Source organism: Gymnoscopelus microlampas (genome assembly GCF_963454915.1).
Source record: "Gymnoscopelus microlampas genome assembly, chromosome: 14".
NCBI classification, from domain to species: Eukaryota; Metazoa; Chordata; class Actinopteri; order Myctophiformes; family Myctophidae; genus Gymnoscopelus; species Gymnoscopelus microlampas.
The window spans coordinates 26766379-26790893 of record NC_139951.1 but is presented as its reverse complement, the minus strand read 5'-3'; the positions used below and the strand labels follow the sequence as shown (position 1 = coordinate 26790893).

At 42.6% G+C, this 24515-nt stretch overlaps 1 protein-coding gene across 1 annotated transcript in view; it reads left to right on the top strand.

The window, feature by feature from the left end:
- LOC311060144 (uncharacterized protein) overlaps positions 1-24515 on the top strand; it is a 39773-nt gene that overhangs the window by 10790 nt on the left and 4468 nt on the right. Inside the window, exons 13-21 of the mRNA XM_084078273.1 lie at positions 5223-5312; positions 9122-9232; positions 9609-9681; positions 9923-10086; positions 13659-13816; positions 16416-16524; positions 21780-21893; positions 23501-23585; positions 24098-24124. Coding sequence (XP_083934399.1) covers positions 5223-5312; positions 9122-9232; positions 9609-9681; positions 9923-10086; positions 13659-13816; positions 16416-16524; positions 21780-21893; positions 23501-23585; positions 24098-24124 — 931 coding nt within the window. The remainder of the gene's footprint in view (positions 1-5222; positions 5313-9121; positions 9233-9608; positions 9682-9922; positions 10087-13658; positions 13817-16415; positions 16525-21779; positions 21894-23500; positions 23586-24097; positions 24125-24515) is intronic.

Genomic DNA, 24515 nt, shown 5'->3' with positions numbered 1-24515 from the left:
AATGTTGCAGTCCTTGTTTCCTTGTTAGATTTTGCTTTACACTCCTGTACCTTATTTTGTAGTATCGTTCCATTGTTTCCTGTTCTCATTGTAGCTGTTGTCTGTCCCAGTGTTGATTGTCTGTTGAGTTCACCTCATCATCATCATCATCATCATCATCATCTGTTTAAAGTCCGCTTTCCAGGCTCCGCTGGGTTGGACTGGGTTCTCGCCATGGCTTTCTTCCACCGGGAACGGTCCATGGCCATCTTGTGATTGATGCCGAGTGCTTTCATGTCAGCTAACACGGTCATCTGCCAGGTCTTCTTAGGCCGGCCACTGGGTCTTGTCCCCTCCAAGTTGATCGACATTACTTTCTTCACCCAATCATTCTCCTCCTTCCTTACAACGTGTCCGTACCATCGCAGTCTGCCTCTCCTCACCACATCCACTATGGCCTCCACTCCCATCTTCTGTCTCAGCTCTGCGCTGGTCTTTCTCTCCCTCAGTGACACACCGCACATCCATCTGATCATCCTCATCTCTGCTCTGTTCAGCTTCTCTTCATGCTCCACCCTCAGGGCCCATGTCTCACTTCCATATGTCATGCCACTTCTGACGCAGGCTGAGTACACTTGCCCTTTCATCTTCAGGGATGGGGCCTTGGATGTAAGGAAGGGCATAAGTTCCCTGAACTTCTTCCATCCACTTCTCACCCTTGTGGTCACCGCTAGGTCCACCCCCCCATCAGCATTAAGCATGTCTCCCAGGTAGCAGAAACTGTCCACCACCTCATACGTCTCCCCGTCTACTACAAGCCCCTCTTGCTCGGCTGCATCTACCTGTGCGACTTCTCCCCTGCACCGCTTGCACTGGAATGTTTCGCTAGCCACTTGCAGGCTACCTTTTACTCCACTGCATCTCCTGTGGACCCATTTTTGGCAGCCCTTGCACTGGAGAGAGTTAGCTTGTACTCCCTTCCCACAGACTCCACATGGCCATGCTCCTGACTGCTGTATCACTCCCAGGCCTGCACAACCTATCATGACCTTTGACTTTGCCGGATTCACCTTCATCCCTTTCACTTCCAAGCATGTCCTCCAGGCTGCTAGTCTCTTTGCTAGGTCTTCCCTTGAGTGGGCCATCAGTACCAGGTCATCCGCATAGAGCAGCTCCCATGGTAGTCCACCCGTCACTTCCCTCGATACCACATCCATCACAATAGCGAACAGTAATGGTCTGAGTACTGATCCCTGATGCACACCCACCCTTACTTCGAACCCATCACTGTCTCCCATTCCCGTTCTAACTACTGTACATGCTCCACTGTAAAGAGCCATCACCACCCTGGCCAGTCCCTCCTCCACTCCAGACTTCCTCAGGGCCCACCTCACCACCTCTCTTGGCACCCTATCGAATGCTTTTTCCAGGTCAACAAAAGCATAGTACAACCTCTTCCTCTTCTCCTTATGTTTCTCTTGCATCTGTCGGGTGACAAAGATGGCATCTGTTGTACCTTTACCGTGCATGAAGCCAAACTGCATCTCATCCACATCTACCTGTGTCCTCACCCTCTTTTCCAACACCCTCTCTAGCACTTTCATTCCATGCTCCAGCAGCTTAATTGCCCTGTATGACCCGCATGCGAGTGGATCACCCTTCCCCTTGAATAGTGGCACCAGGATGCTTTTTGTCCAGTCTTCTGGAATGTGCCCCTCAGTCACGACACTGTTACACAGGTCAGTCATCCAGTGCACACCGACGTCCCCTGCCGCCTTCAGCATCTCCGCCACCACTCCAGATGGCCCAGGCGCCTTTCCCTCCTTCATGGCTTTCAGGGCCTTCACCACTTCTATTGGCATGATCGGGCAGCATTCACCCTCCACCTCGTCACATCCCACCTCTCCATCTCAGTCATTCTCCACATTCAGCAGTCTTTCCATGTACCTTCGCCATACTTCCTTCACTCCTCTGTTGTCTGTCACGATGTTGCCATCTTCATCCCTCACACAGCTTGCACCGGTCACATCACGCCTCTCCTTCACCATCTGCTTTGCTATCTTGAAGAAGCTCTTTTGCCCTCTCACTCTCCAGCTCACTTGCAAATTCTTTGCTCTTGGCCTCTTCGGCCTGCCATACTGCTGTCCGTGACACCCTCTTTGCCTCTACATACCGTACTCTATCTGTCTCATCCCTAGATTTCTTCCATACTTTATGGCACCGCCTCTTCTCGTTCACAGCACTTTCAACGCTGTCATTCCATGTCTCTCTTTGTCTTGCCTCACCCCTTGTCCACCCACATACATCCTCTGTTACTTTAAGCAGGGCTTTCTTCATTGCCTGCCACTTTCCACCCACGTCTCCTGATTTCATCGCTTCCTCCACTTCCTCAGCTCTTTGCTCAATCTTTTCCCTAAACTCTGTTTGACTCTCTGCTTTCTGTAGCTTCCACACCTTCAACTTGGGGAGATGCTTTTTTGCCACCACTTTCTTGGCTCGCAGAATTAGATCTCCGATGACTGGGCGGTGCGGAGACACGCACTCTTCTCCAGCAATTGCGTTGACATTCCTGACCAGGACGCGGTCCTCCTTTCTGACCATGATGTAATCTATTGTGCTGTTACATCCGCCCGAACTGTATGTTACTAGTTTGGCTTCGTCCTTCTTGAAAAGTGTGTTGCACACCACCAGCAGTGCATCTCCAAACTCCAGAATCCTCTTTCCCTCCATGTTCCTCAGGCCATATCCCTGACCACCATGGACTCCATCAAAGCCACCTGACTCCCTTCCCACATGTCCATTCAGGTCACCTCCAAGGATTATAGCCTCATCCTGAGGGATCCCCGACAACACCATAATGGCCTTGTCCCAGAACACATCCTTCTCATCCACACATCTGCCAACTTGAGGGGCATAGAGTGATATGACATTTGTCAGGCGCTTCCCAAGAATCATCTTCACAAAGAAGATCCGCTCATTCACCCTACTGACACTTAGCACTTGGTCTATCCACTTTTCAGCGATAAGAACTCCAACACCACCTGTCCCTTCATTGCAGCCTTGCCAGAAGAACTTGTACCTTCTACCAATCACGCCTAACATCCTTGCGCTTCCACCCTTCCATCTCGACTCCTGAACACAGCAGACATCCACCCTTCTCCTGTGCAGAGCATCGACCACCTCCCCTGACCGACGCGACATGCTACTGATGTTCCATGTAGCAACCCTGACACGCACCTCCTGCTCCTCTCTCTCTCTGTTCCGCTTCTGACCTCCCCGCAGTACATCGAGCCGATGGCGTAGGCTGATGAGAATGCCCACGGGGTACTTAAGGCTGTACCCCGCCTCTTCTGTGTTTGTCCAGCCATATGAGAATATTTGGAGCGAATTTTTACAGCCGGATGCCCTTCCTGACGCCAACCCAAAGGGATTGATTTTCTGTAGGGGTTGCCTCCCTTAGCCTATTCCTCTCCCAAGGAACCCACTAGGCAGTGGTACTATTTAACCCATGGTTGGGGGCTGGTTCGTGGGCACCGGGGCATGTCCACACACCGGTAGGCCTGCGTGCCGCACGTCTGGGGGCCAAACCTCCTCCGAGTCTCTTGTAGTTCAGCCGGGGTCCGAAATGTACCCAGTTACCGTGTGTCGCCACGAGGAGGCACTACATAGGGCTTGCTGTTAGAGAGGCTATGTACTGGCAGGGAGAGGCTTACACACTCGGCTCTCCCGTTCGTATTCTGCTAGCCAGCGGTGAGGGTTGACAGTGAGAAGTGACCGGCACCGGGCACTCCACCAACACACTAGACGCATCACAACAAACCGACTTCTTACGAAATCAGACACCTGTGTCCTGTTATTTCCCTGTCTATATTTAGTCCCTGTGTTTGCACTGCTTCCTGGCCAGTTCATTGTCTATTGTTACGTGTAGTATGTCTTGGTTTCAGTTCCTTATAGTCTGTATTCGCACATTTTGTGTTAATAAACACTTTGAACCGACCTGTTCTGCCTCATCCTGCACTTGGGTCCTACATTCTGCCCTGACTCAGACCGTGACAGAATGAAGCCCTTTGGACCCAGCGGAGAGAGTTTTTTTTTTTGTATTATGCCAGTCTGGAGCCAGCCGAGTAGACCACCTGGCATGGCAGACAATCCATGGTCTGCTTCGTTCCGGGCCATACCCCAGTCTATCAGACTTGGGTTTGTGGTCCTCCAGTCTGCCTGTCCGGATACTGCATTCCCCCAACCGGCATTTGGTGGGACCGATTAAACTCAAGATCCTTTTGTGGGGTCTCGCTTGGCTTTCTTCAGCGTCCAGTGTGCCTTGCTGACCAGCGATGGTAAGCCTCCTCTTCTGTCCAACGCCACTGACGCCCTACCTGATGCCTTGTGGGCCGTTCCTGCCGACATCCCTCCTGAACCCTGGCCGGCCGTCCTTCCTGACACCTTGCCCGTCCCGTCTGAATTCACATAACCTGACGTTCCGTCTGAATTCTCGTCTGCTGTCCCTGCAGACGTTCTGTCGGAGTTCTCGTCAGCTGATGTCCTGCCTGGTGCCTTGTTGGCCGTCCCTGCCGACATCCCACCTGTCCTGCCTGCCGTCTTGTCGATCATCCCCGCTGAAGCCAAGTCTGTCCTACTGTGGCTGTACCTGCTGATAACCTGCCAGAGCCCTTGCCAGCCGTCTACGTCGACGACCTGCCTGTGCCCTCTGTGCCCTCGTCAGCCGATGTCCTGCCAGAGTCATCGCCAGCTGTCTTCGCCGACGTCCCTCCTGTGTCCTCATCGGCTGTCCCTGCCGACGGCTCACCCGCGTCTTTGCCTGCTAGTCTGTTCAGCCTCTGCCTCATCCTGCACTTGGGTCCTACATTCTCCCCTAATTCAGACCGTGATAATTACTGCGTCAAAAGTAATCAACAAACTATACTATAAAAATGGCCAAACATTGGCCAAATTGTAAAATATTACCCAAGAAAGAGGAAAAAGATGTGAAAATGTTCACAATATGGTGGGGGTCCCCAGGTCAAGTATGATTATTTTGTTGGGTCGCGGCCTGAAAAGTTTGAGAACCACTACTTTATCAAAAATATGACTTGCAGCACCTTTAGATGTTGGTTCATTATATGTACTGTCATTTACCAGCTGATGTGTTTCAAAACATGCACATGTGATAGATAAAGGTTTAAAACGTATACTTGAAACTTGACAGTTGTCAATCTGTGTTGTATGGCTTCTTTATTTTTCAGATGCACATCGTGAACAAGAGGAAAGATTTAACTCTGGAACAGGCAATTGAGACTCCAAATGGACTCGCTGTGCTAGGGTTCTTCATTGAGGTAAAGTGAGCAAGCTGCATTATCCTAATCCTAACCCTTACTCTAACCTCAACCCTTAACCTCTGATAAGGAAGGAAAGAAAGAAATGTGTTTGGGTTCATAGGTAGATAAGATACTGTGCATAGGCTACTTTGATAACAGCATTACTGTGACAGACGTTGTACGCCCTCAGGTTGGTGACACCTCGGTGATGGAATGCTGCTACTATTTATTATTGAACAGGGCTCCCTCGTAAAAGAGATCTTGGTCTCAATGGGATTTTCACCTGTATAAATAAAGGTAAAAAAAACATATTATGGTAGCTTCTTGCGAGTGCTGTGATGGCTTCTATCCGATGCCATAACTAACGATATTACCCACAAATATCTTTCAGGGTGTGAATGCCACAAAGTGGAGGGACAAATGGCACTCGGCTAACTCTGCTTCACCACATATTGTTAACCACTTAAGACATATACATTGTCGTACGCACGACAATTATCGAAAATAACCATTTGCAACGTGCTGAGAGCTTGTAGATATTAGCTTGTAAGCTATTTTCATTATTTTATAAAAACAATTTGAAACATTTTTATTTTTATTATTTTTCCTAAATGACATGGCCATACTAGATTTAAACATCTGTTGAAGAGATTTGCTAAGTTATGGCCCTGCCTCTGATGCTGCTCATCTTGTGATAGCAAATGGGGCTCCGTCAAAAGAATGTCCCTTTCTCTAGAGAACAGGCGGTGCACAAACTGTTTGACCAGGGGGGGGGTGAGACAGCATTGTAAGACTAAGAGACATAGTACCAGAGGGATCAAGATGGGAAGTATCACTCCAGCAGTCCATGTGAGCCACCCCCAGCCCAGGTTTTGGAGGTACGAGGCGAAGTCATCAGCAGGGAGGGGCTCACGGACTGCATCTTGCATCCTTCCTATGGCAGAAGAGACATTATCATAATTGTCTTGAATATAAAAACAGCAACCCGTACCTATTATTTTACATACGCCACCGGCCTTCGCTTCCAGTGTATCTAACACAAATCTGTTCTGGAGGACAGCCTCCCTAATCTGAAATTGTTCCGAATTAAGGGCCGCCAGACTGGCGGTCGTCTCATTGGTCAACGTGAGGAGCTCAACAGCAAGCTGGTTGATTTTCTGGAAAGCAGCTACCACTCCACCAAAGGGGAAAAGGCCCCATCCTACCGTCTCAGATTGAGATGTAAACGGATTGGCCAGAATGTACCCTAAGTACTTGTTCCCAGATCTCTTCGATCGGTGGGGGTAGTCTACACGAGGCCCGTGAGGGCGCTCCTCTGTCTCTGCAGCATACATCGTCACTGCAGGTTGTACTATGGCTGGATAACAGCAGCCTGACCATCCTGAGAGGGGGAGATTAGCGAAGGCATGTTTACCACAGACCCAAAACAGGCCGGGCGTTGATGTCAATTTCGAAAATGGACAAGGGAATTTGTAACTAGTGGCGTTTTTCCAAGTAATAAGACAGGTTGAAGATGTCATATTCCTAACAATAATGTTAATGTCACACTGAGAATAACCAACATGGTGTCCCTCAATCCCACAAATGCATGTCTCAGCTTTCTTAACAGGAACTAGTAAGGTTTCAAAGTGAGTCACAGTTTTACCGGTGTCCATGCAGGAAATGTTATGAGGAGGAAACAGAGAGAAGTCATCATTAGAATGAGCAAGAGCTATCTGTAGTAACATTAGCATGGCATGTGACAGGGAACAGAATCAGAACCTAGTGCTTGTTCATAATGTAGGTGATGTATAAATTGGGAGGACAGGGGCGTGACAGAGAAACGTTGCCTCATGCAACGACACACCCAACAATCCTGTCCAGGCGATAGAGCTCTGTGAAGATAATATTGCATGTGCTCATTCAATATTACATCACCAAGCTCTTGCTCATTCTAATGATGACTTCTCTCTGTTTCCTCCTCATAACATTTCCTGCATGGACACCGGTAAAACTGTGACTCACTTTGAAACCTTACTAGTTCCTGTTAAGAAAGCTGAGACATGCATTTGTGGGATTGAGGGACACCATGTTGGTTATTCTCAGTGTGACATTAACATTATTGTTAGGAATATGACATCTTCAACCTGTCTTATTACTTGGAAAAACGCCACTAGTTACAAATTCCCTTGTCCCTTTTTCGAAATTGACATCAACGCCCGGCCTGTTTTGGGTCTGTGGTAAACATGCCTTCGCTAATCTCCCCCTCTCAGGATGGTCAGGCTGCTGTTATCCAGCCATAGTACAACCTGCAGTGACGATGTATGCTGCAGAGACAGAGGAGCGCCCTCACGGGCCTCGTGTAGACTACCCCCACCGATCGAAGAGATCTGGGAACAAGTACTTAGGGTACATTCTGGCCAATCCGTTTACATCTCAATCTGAGACGGTAGGATGGGGCCTTTTCCCCTTTGGTGGAGTGGTAGCTGCTTTCCAGAAAATCAACCAGCTTGCTGTTGAGCTCCTCACGTTGACCAATGAGACGACCGCCAGTCTGGCGGCCCTTAATTCGGAACAATTTCAGATTAGGGAGGCTGTCCTCCAGAACAGATTTGTGTTAGATACACTGGAAGCGAAGGCCGGTGGCGTATGTAAAATAATAGGTACGGGTTGCTGTTTTTATATTCAAGACAATTATGATAATGTCTCTTCTGCCATAGGAAGGATGCAAGATGCAGTCCGTGAGCCCCTCCCTGCTGATGACTTCGCCTCGTACCTCCAAAACCTGGGCTGGGGGTGGCTCACATGGACTGCTGGAGTGATACTTCCCATCTTGATCCCTCTGGTACTATGTCTCTTAGTCTTACAATGCTGTCTCATCCCCCTGGTCAAACAGTTTGTGCACCGCCTGTTCTCTAGAGAAAGGGACATTCTTTTGACGGAGCCTATCTCTGACCCCGATTGGTTAGAGCTATACCCACTTCGAGATCAACATTCTAACATTCCATAATACAGTCCTTTAGTAAATCGAAATAAGAAAAAAAAAAAAAATGTATTGCATATTGAATTTATCTATTTTGTGCTCCCTATGTTCTCTCCCCCTTCCCCATCTCCTTCACCTCTATACTTCGTTTACTCGTTAGGAGATAAAGTCTGCATATTTTGACTTGCCCCATTGTTCGTCATTTCTGAATAGAGTCACAGGGTCGATAACTTGATGATGCTTCAAGGTAAACCTGTAAAGAAGCCTTGCTTAGTTGACTGCGAACTTGACACCCTTTGACCCTATCCAAACTGATAAACAAGATGAGGGATTGATAGATAATTTATAATCAATAGCTTATTAGATTATAATTATTGTATGATTATTGTATTGTATCACTTTGGATAATTGCATAAAGTATGATGTATTTGCTCAGAAGGGACCGTTCTGTGACTGCTAAGATAAGATGTCCTTGCTCTCTGGCCTACTCTTTCTTACCCATGAAAGTTGTGGCTACAGTTTATCTATGATGCCTTAGAACAGGTTACCTTGCCACCAAAATGAGCCTTTGCCCCTGTTAATGTTGATATTATATTGTGGGGTGGGCTTAATAAGAGATAAACTGTCTGTTATAATGCTGAACATTTTGTATTACCAGTAGAGAATATTTTTGATGCCTGTTCTACCTTGTCTCTCCTGTGCAAATAATAAGTAAACCTGATTATTATTTGAGACTGACTCCGTGTTACTTCTTTTTACGGTAATCCTTTTTGAAAGCGTACAAACCTGGTTTTTCCTAAGTTATCAGGGTCCATAACTCTCTCTAGCTTGTCATTGGAAGTTACATTTCTGAATGGATTCTTAGACCACAGATGGTGGAAAGTCACGTGCTGAAAGTTCAGGACATGGAGATGGACATGGAGATGGACATGGAGGTGGACATGGAGGTGGACATGGAGATGGACATGGAGAGGAGGTAATTGGAAAAGCTTCCGCCTCAATATTTATCAATTGGTATTACAGGCCACCGCCACCTGACTGTGTTGCAGAACATTTTTATAGTAAAGGTGAGTTTAGAACAGTAATTCTCAACCTAAACAGGCTCTGAAAATGCACTCTAAACCACTGGTTTAGACTTCACTTTATCACACAAACTGTCACTCGACTGAAATCACATATCTCTGTTGAGCGACAGCAGTGGAAAGGTTCATGCAATGACGTATACATTTGCCTTAATAATAAGCACCAGTGTTAGTCTTAGTCATTTGATATACATAAATAACCTACATTGCCGTTTTACTGTAAGGTAATAGTCAAATCCGCTTATTACAATGAATTAACTGTCTCTGTAGGGTGGTAGTTCCGCGGCCAGCTCTGATGCCTGGAAAACATTGACTTCATACCTGTCTGCTGTTCAACGCATAGGTACGTACACACGTCTTGGGCCACTTAAGCCCTATTAACTTGTCCACCACTACAATGAATAGTGAAAATAGCTGATCACAACGCAACACATTGTGAGCGTGTAGATTGGCTATTTTCTTAGCATTTTTGACAATACATGACATGCCCAAAATAGGGATGCCAGGTTCAAAGTGGTTAAGAACTGCATTTTGATTCCGAAAAGAAGCACTGTTATGTCATTATCTTCCCTCTATCAAATCAGGAACCCAAGCTAATATCACCCATGACATTTCCATTGATGACTTACTTGGTGATGTGGACCGCTCAGCATACTACCGCTACAATGGCTCCCTGACCACTCCCACCTGCAATGAAGCAGTGATCTGGACTGTCTTCAAACATCCAATCAAAGTGGACAAAAACCTGGTAAGTGTCACTTACTGCCTCAGTGTAATCAGACTATCCTGTGTGAATTGTTTCCATCTGTGTGACCTGTTTCTATGTTTTTTACTACTACTATCCTACCACTATCCCCTCTCTTCTTACGGAAACTACAAAATGATGGAGCGTGCACAAAAAAAGACCCAAAAAAACCCCACTTCTGATTGTTAGATTCTGCTAACAATATAAGTAGGGTAATCTTTTGCATGTGTGTCTCCGATTGACATTATGTAATGCTGTACTATGCAGATGTGAATCCCTGCTATGGCTTTTAACTAATACTCTACACCAAATCTCTTCTCTCTGCCGAAAACAGCTGATCTACAAGCTCACAAGGCATTGCAGTGCAACACCTAGTGATTTTGTAGACTAAGGAATAGGGATGTTAGGGTTCATGTGGTTAAACTCAATTCAAATCATCTCATTTAGTTAGGGAACGTTTTTTGACCAATCTGCAAAATAAATGCTTACCAATAGCTTTCTTCACAAATGTGTTCATAAAGGTGTCTACTAACTAACAATTTGTTCCAACACAACTCTCATGAGAAACTTCATGGGAACCAATCAAAGTTGGGGTACCCGGAGGGCCTGGGCAAAAAAACAATACAATTGGCCAATATGAACTGTTGGGATGTCTAATTGTGGGTTTTCAGGGGTCTCAGACTCTCATAGACTCTAAGTCTATGTTTACATGTCCAGACGTTATAACCTTGCCATAACTAAATCATGCAACCCTTTGTCATTAGCATAATTGGCATAAATTATGTAATAAATAAGCTGAAACTAGGAAATAGCTACAGCACATTATGTATATAGCCAGCACAAACTGGCTGACCAGGTGTGAATTCAAGGATGGTCAGAGATCAATCTGAAAGAAGCCCACAACAAGTTCGCCGCCCACTTACTTTTCACAGTGATTGGTGACCTGCTATGCACAGACAAGATCAGCTCATGACCATTATCAAGAAACTGCCCATCCAGGAGAGGAGAGGACTACTGATGACTTTGTTGATGCTGATCAGCAACCACAAAATACTACCAGTGATCGTTATCCTCTGTAAACTAAGAAGGTAACTCTCATGGATGGAATGGAAGTGGTGCAGGGAATTGGAAAGCCATCATGGATGATGTGCCCAGAAGGCTGCACTTCACAGCCACACTGGACAGCAAGTCCAAAGAGTGTAGAGAGATCCATATAGTGTATGACCACTACAATCTCCCATCTTTACTGAAGGAGGCCACACAGGAGAGATTCCAGGGTGGTAAGCCTTCACCCCAATAATCAAAGGCACTCCGGGTACCCCAACAAGGCTCCCATGACGTTTCCCATGGGAGTTGGGTTGGAACAAATTGAGAGGCGTTAGTAGACACCTTTATGAACACATTTGTGAAGAAAGCTATTGGTAAGCATTTATTTTGCAGATTGGTCAAATTGTGAACTTTCCCTAACTAATTCACATGGTCATGTTCTAATGCAGTTGTTAATCAGCTGCCTCTCAAAGCAGTTCATAGATGTGAACATCTGTAGCTGTGCAATCTGGGAACCCATTCGGCAAATAAGCTGTAAAGCTTCATTTATAGCCTACTCCATCGCGCGACAGTGTCGTTTGCTGACAAATTAATTTTCAAGCTGAGCTTAAAGACCAGTTCTTGTCAGTAAGTGTCACCATACTACGGAGGAGGACAAATTAAAGGGATATTTCACTTTAAAAAAAACTTTTGGTCATTTTATCGTCTACTCAGGCTTTTGTGAACCCCCCAGACAGTTTTTAAGTTGCTCGATTCAGTATTTAGATATTTAATATTTATTTTATCAGACACGCCCCCTTCCTATACAAACCCATTGTAACTTCAAACTCCATTTTAACCATGTTAGATTCATCAAAAACACCCGTCCTTGGTTCTGGTGACTCATACCGCCCCCCTAATACGTGAGGGGGCGTGTTTTTTCAATTACTTTTTTCATTTATTTTTAATATTTTTTGGGGAAAATGAAAAAAATAAAATACAATAAAAAAATAAAATAAAATAAATGAAAAAATGAATCGGAAAAACACGGCACCCTCACGCATTAGGAGGGCAGGGTGAGTCACCAGAACCAAGGACGTGTATTTTCGATGAATTTAACATGGTTAAAATGGAGTTTGAAGTTACAATGGGTTTGTATAGGAAGGGGGCGTGTCAAATATCTAAATACTGAATCGAGCAACTTAAAAACTGTATGGGGGGTTCACAAAGGCCTGAGTAGACGATAAAATGACCAAAAGTTTTTTTGAAAGTGAAATATCCCTTTAAGCTTTCCTGGCATCCAAACCGTATCTCCCACCCGAGGACCAGAATTTCTACAGCTGAGTTAAGATGAAAAGCCTGTTTGGTCAGGGCAGATAATAAAGGCACTATGCACATACAGTATCACTGTTTAGGTGTGACTGTAGGCGTTGCATGCATGGATCATGCTAATTTGCAGCTTTCAAATTAGAAAATGCCATTGGAAAAAAGGATGACAGCTTTATTGTCACATCTCAGGCATAATTGAAGATACATTCTTTAGAAACATTAGCATCATATGCAGGTGTGTGCATATGATGGTGAATGTATGCAAATAATATAGTACGTAGGACATGACATATAGAATAACTCGTTTTACAAACGAGTAAGCAGCAGGGTCTGCTATTGTTTACTATGACAGTGCAGTAATTTCAGGCCACTGTCACGACAAGGTTTATCTCAAGTTTATCTCAGATGAAAACCACTGACACATCGGCTGCAAGTATTCTTATCGAAAATGTATGTAATCTCACTGCGTCCTGCAAAACTATTTTGAGGTCAAAGGGTCACACTTAAGCTGAAGATACACACAGTACTGTAGTTTGTAGCTGAGAAGCTGATAGGTTGTCTGGTATAGCGTGAGAGCTGTTTGACTTGTTTACCTTAAAGTCTGCAGCATTTCTGTCTATACTGTAAGTGACGGCACCCACTAACTGAAATTCTTTTGAAATGCATGTGAGATGCTATGGATATTTTTGTATATGGGCTGCTGTGCAATGTATCAACACAGTGGTAATCCGCATCCGCTGAGTGGGAATCAACAAAGTAAGAAATAGTATGAAATGGTCCACAATACTGTATGTGCACTGATTGTACCCTGGTTCCTCATACATGCATTTGGTTTATGACGTGAAAGGGTGTTTGTTATTGTCAAAGCCACACAATTTACCAGTCCATGGATGATTTTATGACTTAATAATTATATTCATGCTTTTTTTTATTGATTGAATATTTAATTGAAATTTTACAGCAGTTGAAAATGCCAAATGGATGAGACACAAAAAGCCAAAGGCTACATGCCAACTTGCCAAGTATCTGAATGTAGTAGTTTTAACATTACTAAACCATATGTATGACTGAACCAGTTAGTCATACAGATACTGTAACTATTTACTTATTGTAGCTCAAATCAAAATAATGGAGCTGCTTGACTGAAGCTATTTCACTTTGGGGCTGCTTCTAATATGATCGATTACAAAAAATGTATAACCTTTCTTTACTCCCACCAGATGAAATTGTTCCCAAGCCATGCAGGGTACAACAACGTGTATCGCCCTCAACAGCTCCTTCATAGCAGGAAAGTCTATACCACAACTGGAGCCAGTGCTACAGGACCCCTCACATTACTGCTCCTGGTGGCATGCCTGTGTGCCTTGCTGTTGAAATAGTTTGGTTGTAGCCAGAGAGGTGCCCCTGTGTATTATAGGCCGTTTTCATTTTTCAGCAAAGAGTTGGGAAATGGGTTTGGTTTGGTTGACTATTATTTATTTATAACATTTTTATTTTTTGAATTACATGACCAAATCTATAAAATAAAAAAAAAGATAATTGGGGGAAATGTATAATGGGTCAGAAAAAAGGCAATCACCTGTGTTGATGTCCATCACACTGCAATGAGCTTAGATTTGAGTGTTTCGGTTTGTGTGTGTGCTTCTTAAAATTACTTAATAACTAATCTCAACTAATTTGAGTCAGATTACCATTCAACATGGTTGCCTCTTTTAGAACTACTGAAAGAAAATATACACAGTGACATACAAAAGCCTTGCATTCTGGGACGCAGAAATTCATTTAAACCCAGCAATCCATCATTCCTTCATTTAACTATACAGTACACCGTATAGTGACATCAATCAAAAACATTTTTGACTTTTTTGCTTATTTCTCCTGTTCTGACCTCATGACAGCAGTGACGGTAAAGGCAGTAAAGAGAAGAGCAACTCACATAAATATTGTTCAAATCTAAATCTGATATAAACAATAAAATCATTTGTATAAGTATCCAGTGTAATTCTTTATTATTATGGTGTGCACACTTTTATGGTGTGCACACTTTCTTATAAGAAAGCTGAATACATTTATTCATTCACTCTTATAGTGTAACCGTGGAGCCTTCCAAACCTGCGCATGAAGGATCTAGATTGAAACCTAATTTGTTTCTTGTCATATGATATGACTGTGTTGGTAAAAGTTGATGACAGATTATAACGTCAGTCGTCTTTGCTTCCTGAGGGTACACATCAAAGGAGTCATTTCAGACAAAACTAGAGGGTGGCAGAAAAGGTGACATGGTCTAATCAATTTGTGTCTGCAGAAAAGACATGTCTATAACAGTATTTACTGTATAACAGTCTTTTCAGACTAATTCTGTATTCCTAATATGACAAATTATAATGCTAAACCATGAGGCGGTACGGCCAAGATATCCTGAGGCTGTAGATGCATTTCTTGAGGTATATCATTTTACAACATAAGTTGAATATACACATGCACCACACACACACACACACACACACACACACACACACACACACACACACACACACACACACACACACACACACACACACACACACACACACACACACACACACACACACACACACACACACACACACACACACACACACACACACACACACGTGAAAGATCATCAGCTCATCCATTATGAAGTATACAAGAGTAAAAGCACAAGACTGAGCCTCCTTGGGAGTCTAGATCAGATCAGACTGTTTGAATGTCTGCAAGCAAACGGGTATTTCCGGGTAGAACGTGGATGTTTTCACAATATAAAATAAAGTGTAAAGAACATTAGCTACTGTATGTCCAGTTTGTCAACCTGTGGATATTTATAACAAAATAATGTATGTCTAATAGTAGTCAGTAACATTATCATAAGTGTCCTGTTCTTCCAGAAATAAGGTTAATATGAATAATACTGCTCCAATGCGACGTTACTGGCGATATTGATTTCCCACAGAACAAGGAAATATTCACAAATGGATATGGTTGGTTTCAACTCATTCTGTAATCATAGTCAGAATGAGTTGACACCAGTTTACTCAGAATTTCTGAGTAAACTCTTAACTATTTGCCTATGGTATTAAACAATCATTGACCTGATAGCTGACACATTTCCTCTGAATGTACAAGGGCACACAGAGCTCAATCTATTAACAATAACAATAATGCTAATAATGGATTTTATTTATAATGCACTTTACATTTGTCTCAAAGTGCTACAATAAGCATTTGCATAAAGAAATCATCACACCACTAAAAGATTTAAAAAAAACAGAAACAAAACATTTAAAACATGAGGGCATAAAGCCTAGAGGTAAAACCAGTGTAGCTAAAAAAAATGCTTTGTTAAAAAGGTAGGTCTTTAGTCCTCTCTTAAAAGAATCAACCAACTGTGGTGCTCTAAGGTGGGCAGGGAGGGAATTCCACAGTTGGGGGCGGCCAAGCAGAAGGCCCGGTCGCCCATGTGCACGCCTGTGTGTGTGCAGCGTTACTGAGTCCGATAGTCGAGTGAAGGCGGTTGAGCAAAATGGCATAGTTGACAGTGTCGAACAGAGCAGTAAGGTACATTTGTGACCCTAACCAGGGCGGTTTCTGTGCTCTGGGCGGAACGAAAACCAGATTGAAACTTTTCACAGAGGTTGTTGAGGTTGAGATGGTTTTGAAGCTGTGTAGCCACTACTTTCTCCAGTTTTTTTTAGAAGAATGGGAGGTTTGAGATGGGTTTGTAGTTGGCAAGAGTGTCTGGGTCGAGGGTGGGTTTTTTGAGGAGGGGTGTGAGAATGGCAGTTTTTAAAGCGGATGCATGGAACGTGGCCGGCCTGGAGGGAGAGGTTGCTGATTTTTGTGATAAGGGAACTTATTGCACAGATGTTGTATTTGACTTGGGCGGTGGGAAGGGGGTCCAGGGCACAGGTAGAAGGCTTCATCTTTTTGACAATGCTTGCTGTGTGGTGTTGGTGAAGTAAGAGGGGGGGGGGTGCAATCCCAGACTGTGGGACGACAGTTGGGACAGGTGGAGTGACAGAGCCGGGGAGAAGAGAGCGGATGTTGTCTACCGTGGCGCATTCCAAGGTAGACCTGGAGCATTCCAAGCCCTCATTGCCTTCTGGTCTTCTGTCTCTAACTACTGTAGCTAACTACAGTAGCTGGCTGGTGTCAGAAGTAGGGATATAGCAGTTAATCAAACTAATCGATGAATCTATTATTTAACAACAACAAAAATGATAATCAATTTTAATAAAAAATATATATTTTTGAGGAAACTTTTGAAATCTCTTTTTTCTACATAAAAATAGAGAATATAGCAGATCTACGAGGTAAACTCACAACGATGGCTCACATCATGACGTGTTGTGAGCTTCTAGGTTGGATATTGCTATTTTTGTGCAACATTGGTGTACAATGAAGTATAAAATAGGGGCGTCGACAGACTAAAAATTAAACAAATCATTTAAAAAAGTATTTCTTGATTATTTGATTAAGCGAAAAAGTAATTGATAGTATAATCGCTAAGAAAATAATCGACTACCTTTGCATAGGAAGGAAATGTAGTAATTCATTAATAAGAGATTTACGTTATGGGCTTACAGTTAATTATTTTATTGATAGGAATTTTACAACAAGAATCACAGTGTAACTAGGTGGACCTGTTACTAGGGCAATATCAGTCAGGTGCTCCCGAGGTTTTAATTAAGGGTGGGGTTTATTGGCACAGGGTTTAAGCTACATTTTGTCAGGGGATCCCCATGCTGTAAGGCTGCTGTACCTCTCAGGAGGACAAGGGTACCATTGCACGGCTTTCTGAAATATATCTGCATAATGCCGCCTAATGGTAACTGAGTTAAAAGTATAGTGAAGTATGCCTGTATCCCAACCAATGTATGGTATTGTATGTGTTAAAAGAGAAGATTGTGTGCACATCCCACGCCTGTATTTAGGCCAGGTGATGGACATCAAGGAAGAATCAAGGAAAAGAAGAAGGAAGTCCGAACACTGTTCTCAAGCTCCAAGAAACTCACTTTTTATTTTTGCAACGTTTCGACCTTCTAGGTCTTCATCAGGCAAATATCATTGTATATGTTAACCCTTGGATCGTCCATTTGATAAAATCACTGTCCAGTAAAATAAAAAAGTACATTTTATTTTGTTCTTGTTAAAGACACAGATTAAAATATACAGTATCTTATCTTCTCCCAAACCTTTAAAGTATAATTAACCCATAAACCATTGTATCTAAGTTTCCAACATACCGTTGCTTTTAGGGAGAGGAAAACTCGAGTCCCTCAACCCCTACAATAAGGCGGCACAAAAGATTCTTATTTCTATCCCTCAGGACCTGTCTACAAATGCAGGGCTGGCAACATCCTGAAAGCAGGAGTGGGAGTCAGCTGGGCCCACACGTCTCCACCATTACATTCAGGACCTGGCAGATGGAGTTGAAGAATAAGATCTACCACGCCGGCAATGGACCCTGTTGAACCACCTACGCACTGGGGTCGACTGCTTCAACTCGACTATGAAGAAGTGGGGCCTGGCGGACAGCGCAGCATGCAAGTGCGGGGAGCTTGAGCAAACAACCTGTCACCTATATAGACCACCTTCAGAGGCCGGCCTCTTGCGAGTGGGACCAGAGACAAGGGTGTGGCTGCACGACACTGAGCTGGACATACAGGGTGCGTTCAGAAATACAGCACTGAGCGCACTGGCCAATACTAAACTATAGGCGAGTGCACTCCGGTGCGCTATTCCCGAACGCACCCACAGTATGACGACGATGCACGAAAGAAGAGCCTTTTGTAACTAATGTGCCTTCTATGTGCAGCCATTTTGCATCCACATCTAACCTAATCCATGAGTCCAATTGTTATGCCCATATAGCCTAACTTCTGACAGGCAAGGCCAACACACTTGTCTTTGTGAGAGCAGCAAACTTTGAGACTCACTCTGAGGCTTTTACCATATTTTGCCATATGAACTTGACATGTATGTCTATACAGGAATATGATTGTATACATACTGGGACAGAAAAGCTGCGAAAGATTTAAAAAGAAACAGCCACGGCAATACATTCATCCTGATAGTTTCAACCTGCCAACTAGAGATGGGAAAACAATCTGTCCTCTTTACAAATCCCTTTTGACCTGAGAAATTAGTTAAATGAGGTGACGGTGTGCGCACAGAGGCATGCTGAAGTCTTAAGTGTAAGTCTCTGTCACATTTGGAGGAGAGAAGAGTGTGCAGACTCCTCTCTCATCCACATGTGCTACTTTTTGTCCATGCACCTGTCTTAATGCAGTATTTGGATGTGCGTGCACCACTTGAACAGTCTCCGTCACATTGGCACACCCCATAATGCTATTATAATCTATAACAAAATAGAAAGTTAACAACAACTGACTTCAAAGGGGCTAACACCCAATGTGTATGCATGGAACCATTAAAACTCTGGCTATGTACTTCAGATTTATTTTACCATTGAGACTGCGGACAGAAAAATTGCGTCAGAATCTAAAATAAAGTGGGCGTAGTAGGCGTGACCATGCTGTATTACTCCAATAGAAATTCTTCTGCAACTTTGCTCTCACTCTATTGGCCAGCCCACAGGCAATGATTATGCCCCAAAAGGAGTAAATGACTACCGTATTTGAGAGGAAAATAATAATTACTCTGGGAAAAATACTCTTCAGTTGGATTGAACATGTTGACATTAATTGTATATAATTGTATATACAATGGTTCTCAAAGTGGGGTCCATGGACCTATATGGACCATGGGTCCATATAGGCTACCATTTGTACACTCAGGGTTATTATGGGGATTCTTGCCATTAAAAACGTTAAGAACCACTGATATACTGTAATACTTCCCTGTAGGCCTTGTAAGGTGGAAGAACCAGAAAATCATTTCTGTGGAATGTGCTATTCATCAAAGAATGGTGTGTGTCAGGTCACAAGACAGCTAACATCACACAGATGCCAGTCTACAGATAAATCATTGGTACTCAATCTCTAAATCTGGATTGTGACGTACGTGTCTCGGTTACATGACTCAGATAACATATAATAGGATTTTTATCTGAGGTTAAGGTTATTTGGGCTTGGTCGGAATACCCCCTTCACACCCTCCCACAATGATGAAATATAAAAAGATGAATAAATATTTAAATGTAATGATTCTGTAAAAATGCATTAGTTTGCAACAGAATTAGACAGTAGCCAAATAATTTTACATAAAGAATGAATGAGACATTGTTATGTGTTGCTTCAATAAATAGATATAAGATTTATTTGATTGTACTTCTTTTATTACTTCTTATTATGAGAGTTATTAAAACAACAACATTCTAATCTTTTATCTCAGTGGCTCTCAAACTGTTTCATGTCAAGGACCCCCAAATAAATTTAGCCGTGGACCCCCACCTGAAAATATTTTGTGCCAGGGACCCCATACAAGATTGTGATTGTTAAAATGTTAACACATATTCAACATTTTTCAATTTCTTTATAGATTTATTTGAAAATAGAACTACAAGCTTGTGTTGAGAGCTCGTAGATTAGCTATTTTCAAATAGTATATAGCCTATACGTTTAAAGTGGTTAAAGTGATTTGAGGTGAGGCGTCAACGTTTTTTGTTTTGTTTTCTCACATGACGAACCATACATAGTACTCACAGTAACACACCAATACACATAGGTAGCACACAGTATACACATCTGCCTACACATACGTCATGTCCTAGTTACTAGTATGAGCGAATAGGAGAAGGGGATCAACGTCACATGTTGTTGTTTGACCTTGTTTGGCCTTGTTTGGAATGTTGCGCTATGACGAAATAAACCCATAAAATGTAACAATGTGTACGTTCTGTAATGCAATTCTAATGGTGAAAGCTGTGTTGTTTCACCCGGTGAAGGAATGGCGGATTCGGCCACGCCCCGAAATACCCATATGTGTGTCTCAAAGAAGAACAAACAAAACAAGAAACAAAAACAAGAAAAACGAAAACGAAAAACAACAGCAACCTAATATCGTAGATTATGAAAACAAACAAACAAAAATGGCAAAAAAAATATCTAGAACAGAAGTTCTGTGGAGTTCAGTTCACCCTATACTGTATGGCCTGGCCTCTAACTGTCTGACATATAGAGCGCCCCCATCTTGTTAGACAACCACCAATGCCTCCATAAAAGGGAAAGTATATATGAGCCTTCAGAAGGCTGAGAGGAAAGTTGTAAATGAAGATGGGAACTTGTGATAGATTGTTCTGGTGTACCAGGTTCAGATTGAATCTAAATTGTTAAAGTGGGTAATGAGTGGCTGCCACTAGTGCCAGTACACATAAAAATGTTAGTTGAGCCCCTGATTGTAAATTTGATTTTTTTTTCCAGTTTCAAAAAGAGCATGACATCTTGTAGCCAAGATGAGGTTGGTGGTGGTATGCTATACCTTTCCAATGGAACAACAACAGCAGAATGAGATCACTGGCTTCATTGCTTAGAGGTAATGGTATACGTCAGGGGTTCCAAAGATGGCTATCTGGCCAGATGGGATTACATTGATGTGTAATACCTCAGAGATTGTAGCGAAAATGTGTTCCCAGAAATGTGAGAGCTTAAGGGACCTGTCCAACAGTCCAAAACATGTGGGACAATGTCCCATGGTGACTGACACTTGTCACATGAAGTATGTTCGTTCTGGGAACAATTTTGAGCCTATCTTTGCTGTAATGAGCCTGATGTATTACTTTGAACTGGATTAAGGAGAGTCTTGCACATGAAGAAGAGAAGTTGATGGCTTTGAGTGCCTCTGCCCAATATTGGTCTGAAAGGGTGATTCCCAGTTCTGATTCCCAGTCGGATTTGATTTTATGCAGTCCTGGATCATTCTCTGGTGAGATAAGATTGTAAAAAGATGACTAGTTAAAGGGATTTTAATGGTATATTAACATATTTCTTCTGGGAACCCACGGCTTTATCTGATAATTGGTCAAATCAAATATTAAATTGTGAGGATTTGCCTGCTTCACAACATTGGCAACAGGACTGACTTCTGAGATACAATATAGATTTTTTTTAACATTTTACATTGGTCATTTTAATACAATGACCAGGTTTTGACAAAACAAACTCATGTTCTCTCACAAACCATAGTAGGGTTAGGGTTATATAGGGTCATATAGACAATCTGTAATTAACCAATTATGTGACTTAACAACTAGGTTAATTTAGACAGCTACACTCAGCTCCCCCCCCCCCCCCCAACAGTATGACTACATGAAAAACTTGTTTGCTTATCTGTTCTTTTACCTGAAGAAATACTTAGAATAGGGGTGGAAAGGTAAAGAGGCGGGCTCAAGCTCTCTGCTGAACTTATATAAAAGAGAGGAGCTGATGCTTCCCCAGGGAGAACTTAAGGTGACTGACAACAGCTGTTTTGTGAAGGTAAGAAACCTTTTTTTTGGTCGTTTTTTTAATTGGTGTTTTCCCATTACATTTTTAGGCTATAAAAACATGTGCTATTAGCCTAATATAGCTGCACCATAGCTAGATTTTTGACAATTTGATCAAAAACAGTGACTGCATGCCCAAATACTTAAAGCATTATAGCCTAATGGTCAATATATAGGATAACTTTGGCTGTTCTTGTAAATTGATTGATTGGTTGATTGAATACAGTTTGCAAAAAAAGTACAGATTTATACAAAAGGATGCTTTTTTGAGGTCTTTTTTTTTTAACTTTAGTGGAGTATTTCCAATTTTCAATACTTTTACTTATACCCCATACGTCGGAAAGGAAAATATTGTACTTTTACTCCACTACAATTATTTGAAAACTTTAGTTAGTTTTTAGATTTAGATTTGTATTACTAAACACATTAACCACTTAAGGTCCATATTTCTGCTATTTGAAAGCTCACAATTTGTCTATTTTCAAAAGATTTGTATAAATTTGAAAACGTGTGACACTGGGACATTCTGCATAATGAGTAGCCTAGGTCCTACTTTAAGTACATTTTGATACCAATACTTTTGTACTTTTACTTAAGTACATTTTTAATTCCGAACTTTTACTTGTAATAGAGTATTTCTATATTGCTGCAGTATTAGCCTCGGAAACCCAGCCATTTTTTTTGTTGACTTTTACTTATTTGAGACCTGGAACGCATCTGTGTCACTTTAGATTTCTTTGGCTATTCAAAAATAGCAGATATACATACAAGCTCATAGCGCGGCATAGCCCCATTTAGTACCTCTCCCTCCGCTATGTAGCTCCGAGATGAGGTCCTACGTGGAGCGGTGCATTTTCGTTGAACATTTTCCGCACATTTTCCACTTTACATGTTTCTTACCCCTTTCTGCACATCGTATCCAAAAAGTAAAGGTATTCTGAAATGCTCACAGATGTTTGACATTTTAACGTACCATAAAATCCATCCAACGAGTTGAAAAAAGTGTTTAAATCACTTCTCTCCTCAGCCGGTTCAATAATATTATGCATTAGAAGATGCAATTCAACATTTGACCAGTAGGGTAATCAGTAATGTTATCTCTATGGGCGCAACTCTTGTGCAATGTCTTAAAAACATGTAACCGGCGGAGGAGAGAGGCGAATTAAGTGCTTTTTTCAACTCGTTGGATAGATTTTATGGTACGTTAAAATTTCAAACATCTGTGAGCATTTCAGGAAACCTTTACTTTTTGGATACGATGTGCAGAAAGAGGTAAGAAACATGTAAGTGGAAAATGTGCGGACATTTTTCAACCAAACGGCAGAGATAAACGAGGAACCTCATCTCGGAGCTATACAGCGGAGGGTGAGGTTCCGATTGGAGCTAAGCGGCACCGAGTGCCGCGCTATGAGCTTGTATATCTGCTATTTTTGAAAAATCGCGAAAAAATATTTTTTATATTTTTTTTCAAAAAACTAGTTAGGGTTTACATTTTTTTTTAAAGAATCGCCTCAGGTCTTAATGGGTAAAATATGCGAGTAGCCAACTTTTTCCACCACCGGTGAATTGCAGCCTGTCACTCTCTGTCCGTTCCTGCAGATGAAGTATCTCCTCCTTGTGTTGGTTGCTTGCGCTCTGTTTCCTACCTGGGCTGCAGGGGGTATTAGAGCTTCCGACTCAGTCCGTAAGTATTTGCTTTTATTTGGAAGTCATTTACATGTGCTCTTTTTCTTTTAGATAGTAATGATTTAGTTTTACTCGTGCGCATGGCCGATCGATTATGGCCGTACTATTGCAGTGATGATGTGATGTAACTAAGTACATTTACTCAAGTAGTAGCCTACTTACATAAGTACAGTGCATCTGTGCATCTTTACTGTACTGGAGGATTTCCAGTGGTGTAAAGTAACTAAACTGAAACTGACATATTATAGTATAGACCAATTATTTGTTTACTAACATTGAGACTGGATGCACAGGTGATTGTTTCATGCAATCAATTTTCAACCTGTTGTTTCGGGGTGTGCTGGTTTCAGCACACCCCAACCCCGCCCCTCTTGTGTGTTGGCTAGTGAGGCGCGCCCTAGCGAGACCTGATAGAATGGGTTTCATTTGGAGCCAGTGTGACGTCGTCTGTTAAGGGATCTATAGGCTATTTATAATGAGATTTTTTGTTGTTGTTATTTTCTCCCGCAGCTTGGTGTTACCATCTTGCAGAATGCAGTAAGTCCATTGCGCACAATTTTCCTCTAAATACTCAAACTTTAGGCTATATCAAGGAAGGAGGACTTGGGGTCTTACACTCATCATAACCATATGCCAGTATTTTTGCTCTTGTATATATATATATATATATATATATACTGTATATTTATGTATATCAAACAGACATGGTCAAGTCTTGCCACTTGCCTCTTGTTGATGACCCCTGCTAAATCAATATGTATTTGGCCACGAACCCCCAACTGAAATGATTTTGTGCCAGAGACCCCCATACAAGATTTGTCTTGTAAAAAGCTTTAAAAAAATCCCCCCTTTTATAGCCGATCTACAAGCTCACAACGTGTTTGCATCGTGGCACATTGTGAGCGTGTAGATCAGATACACAGCCGAT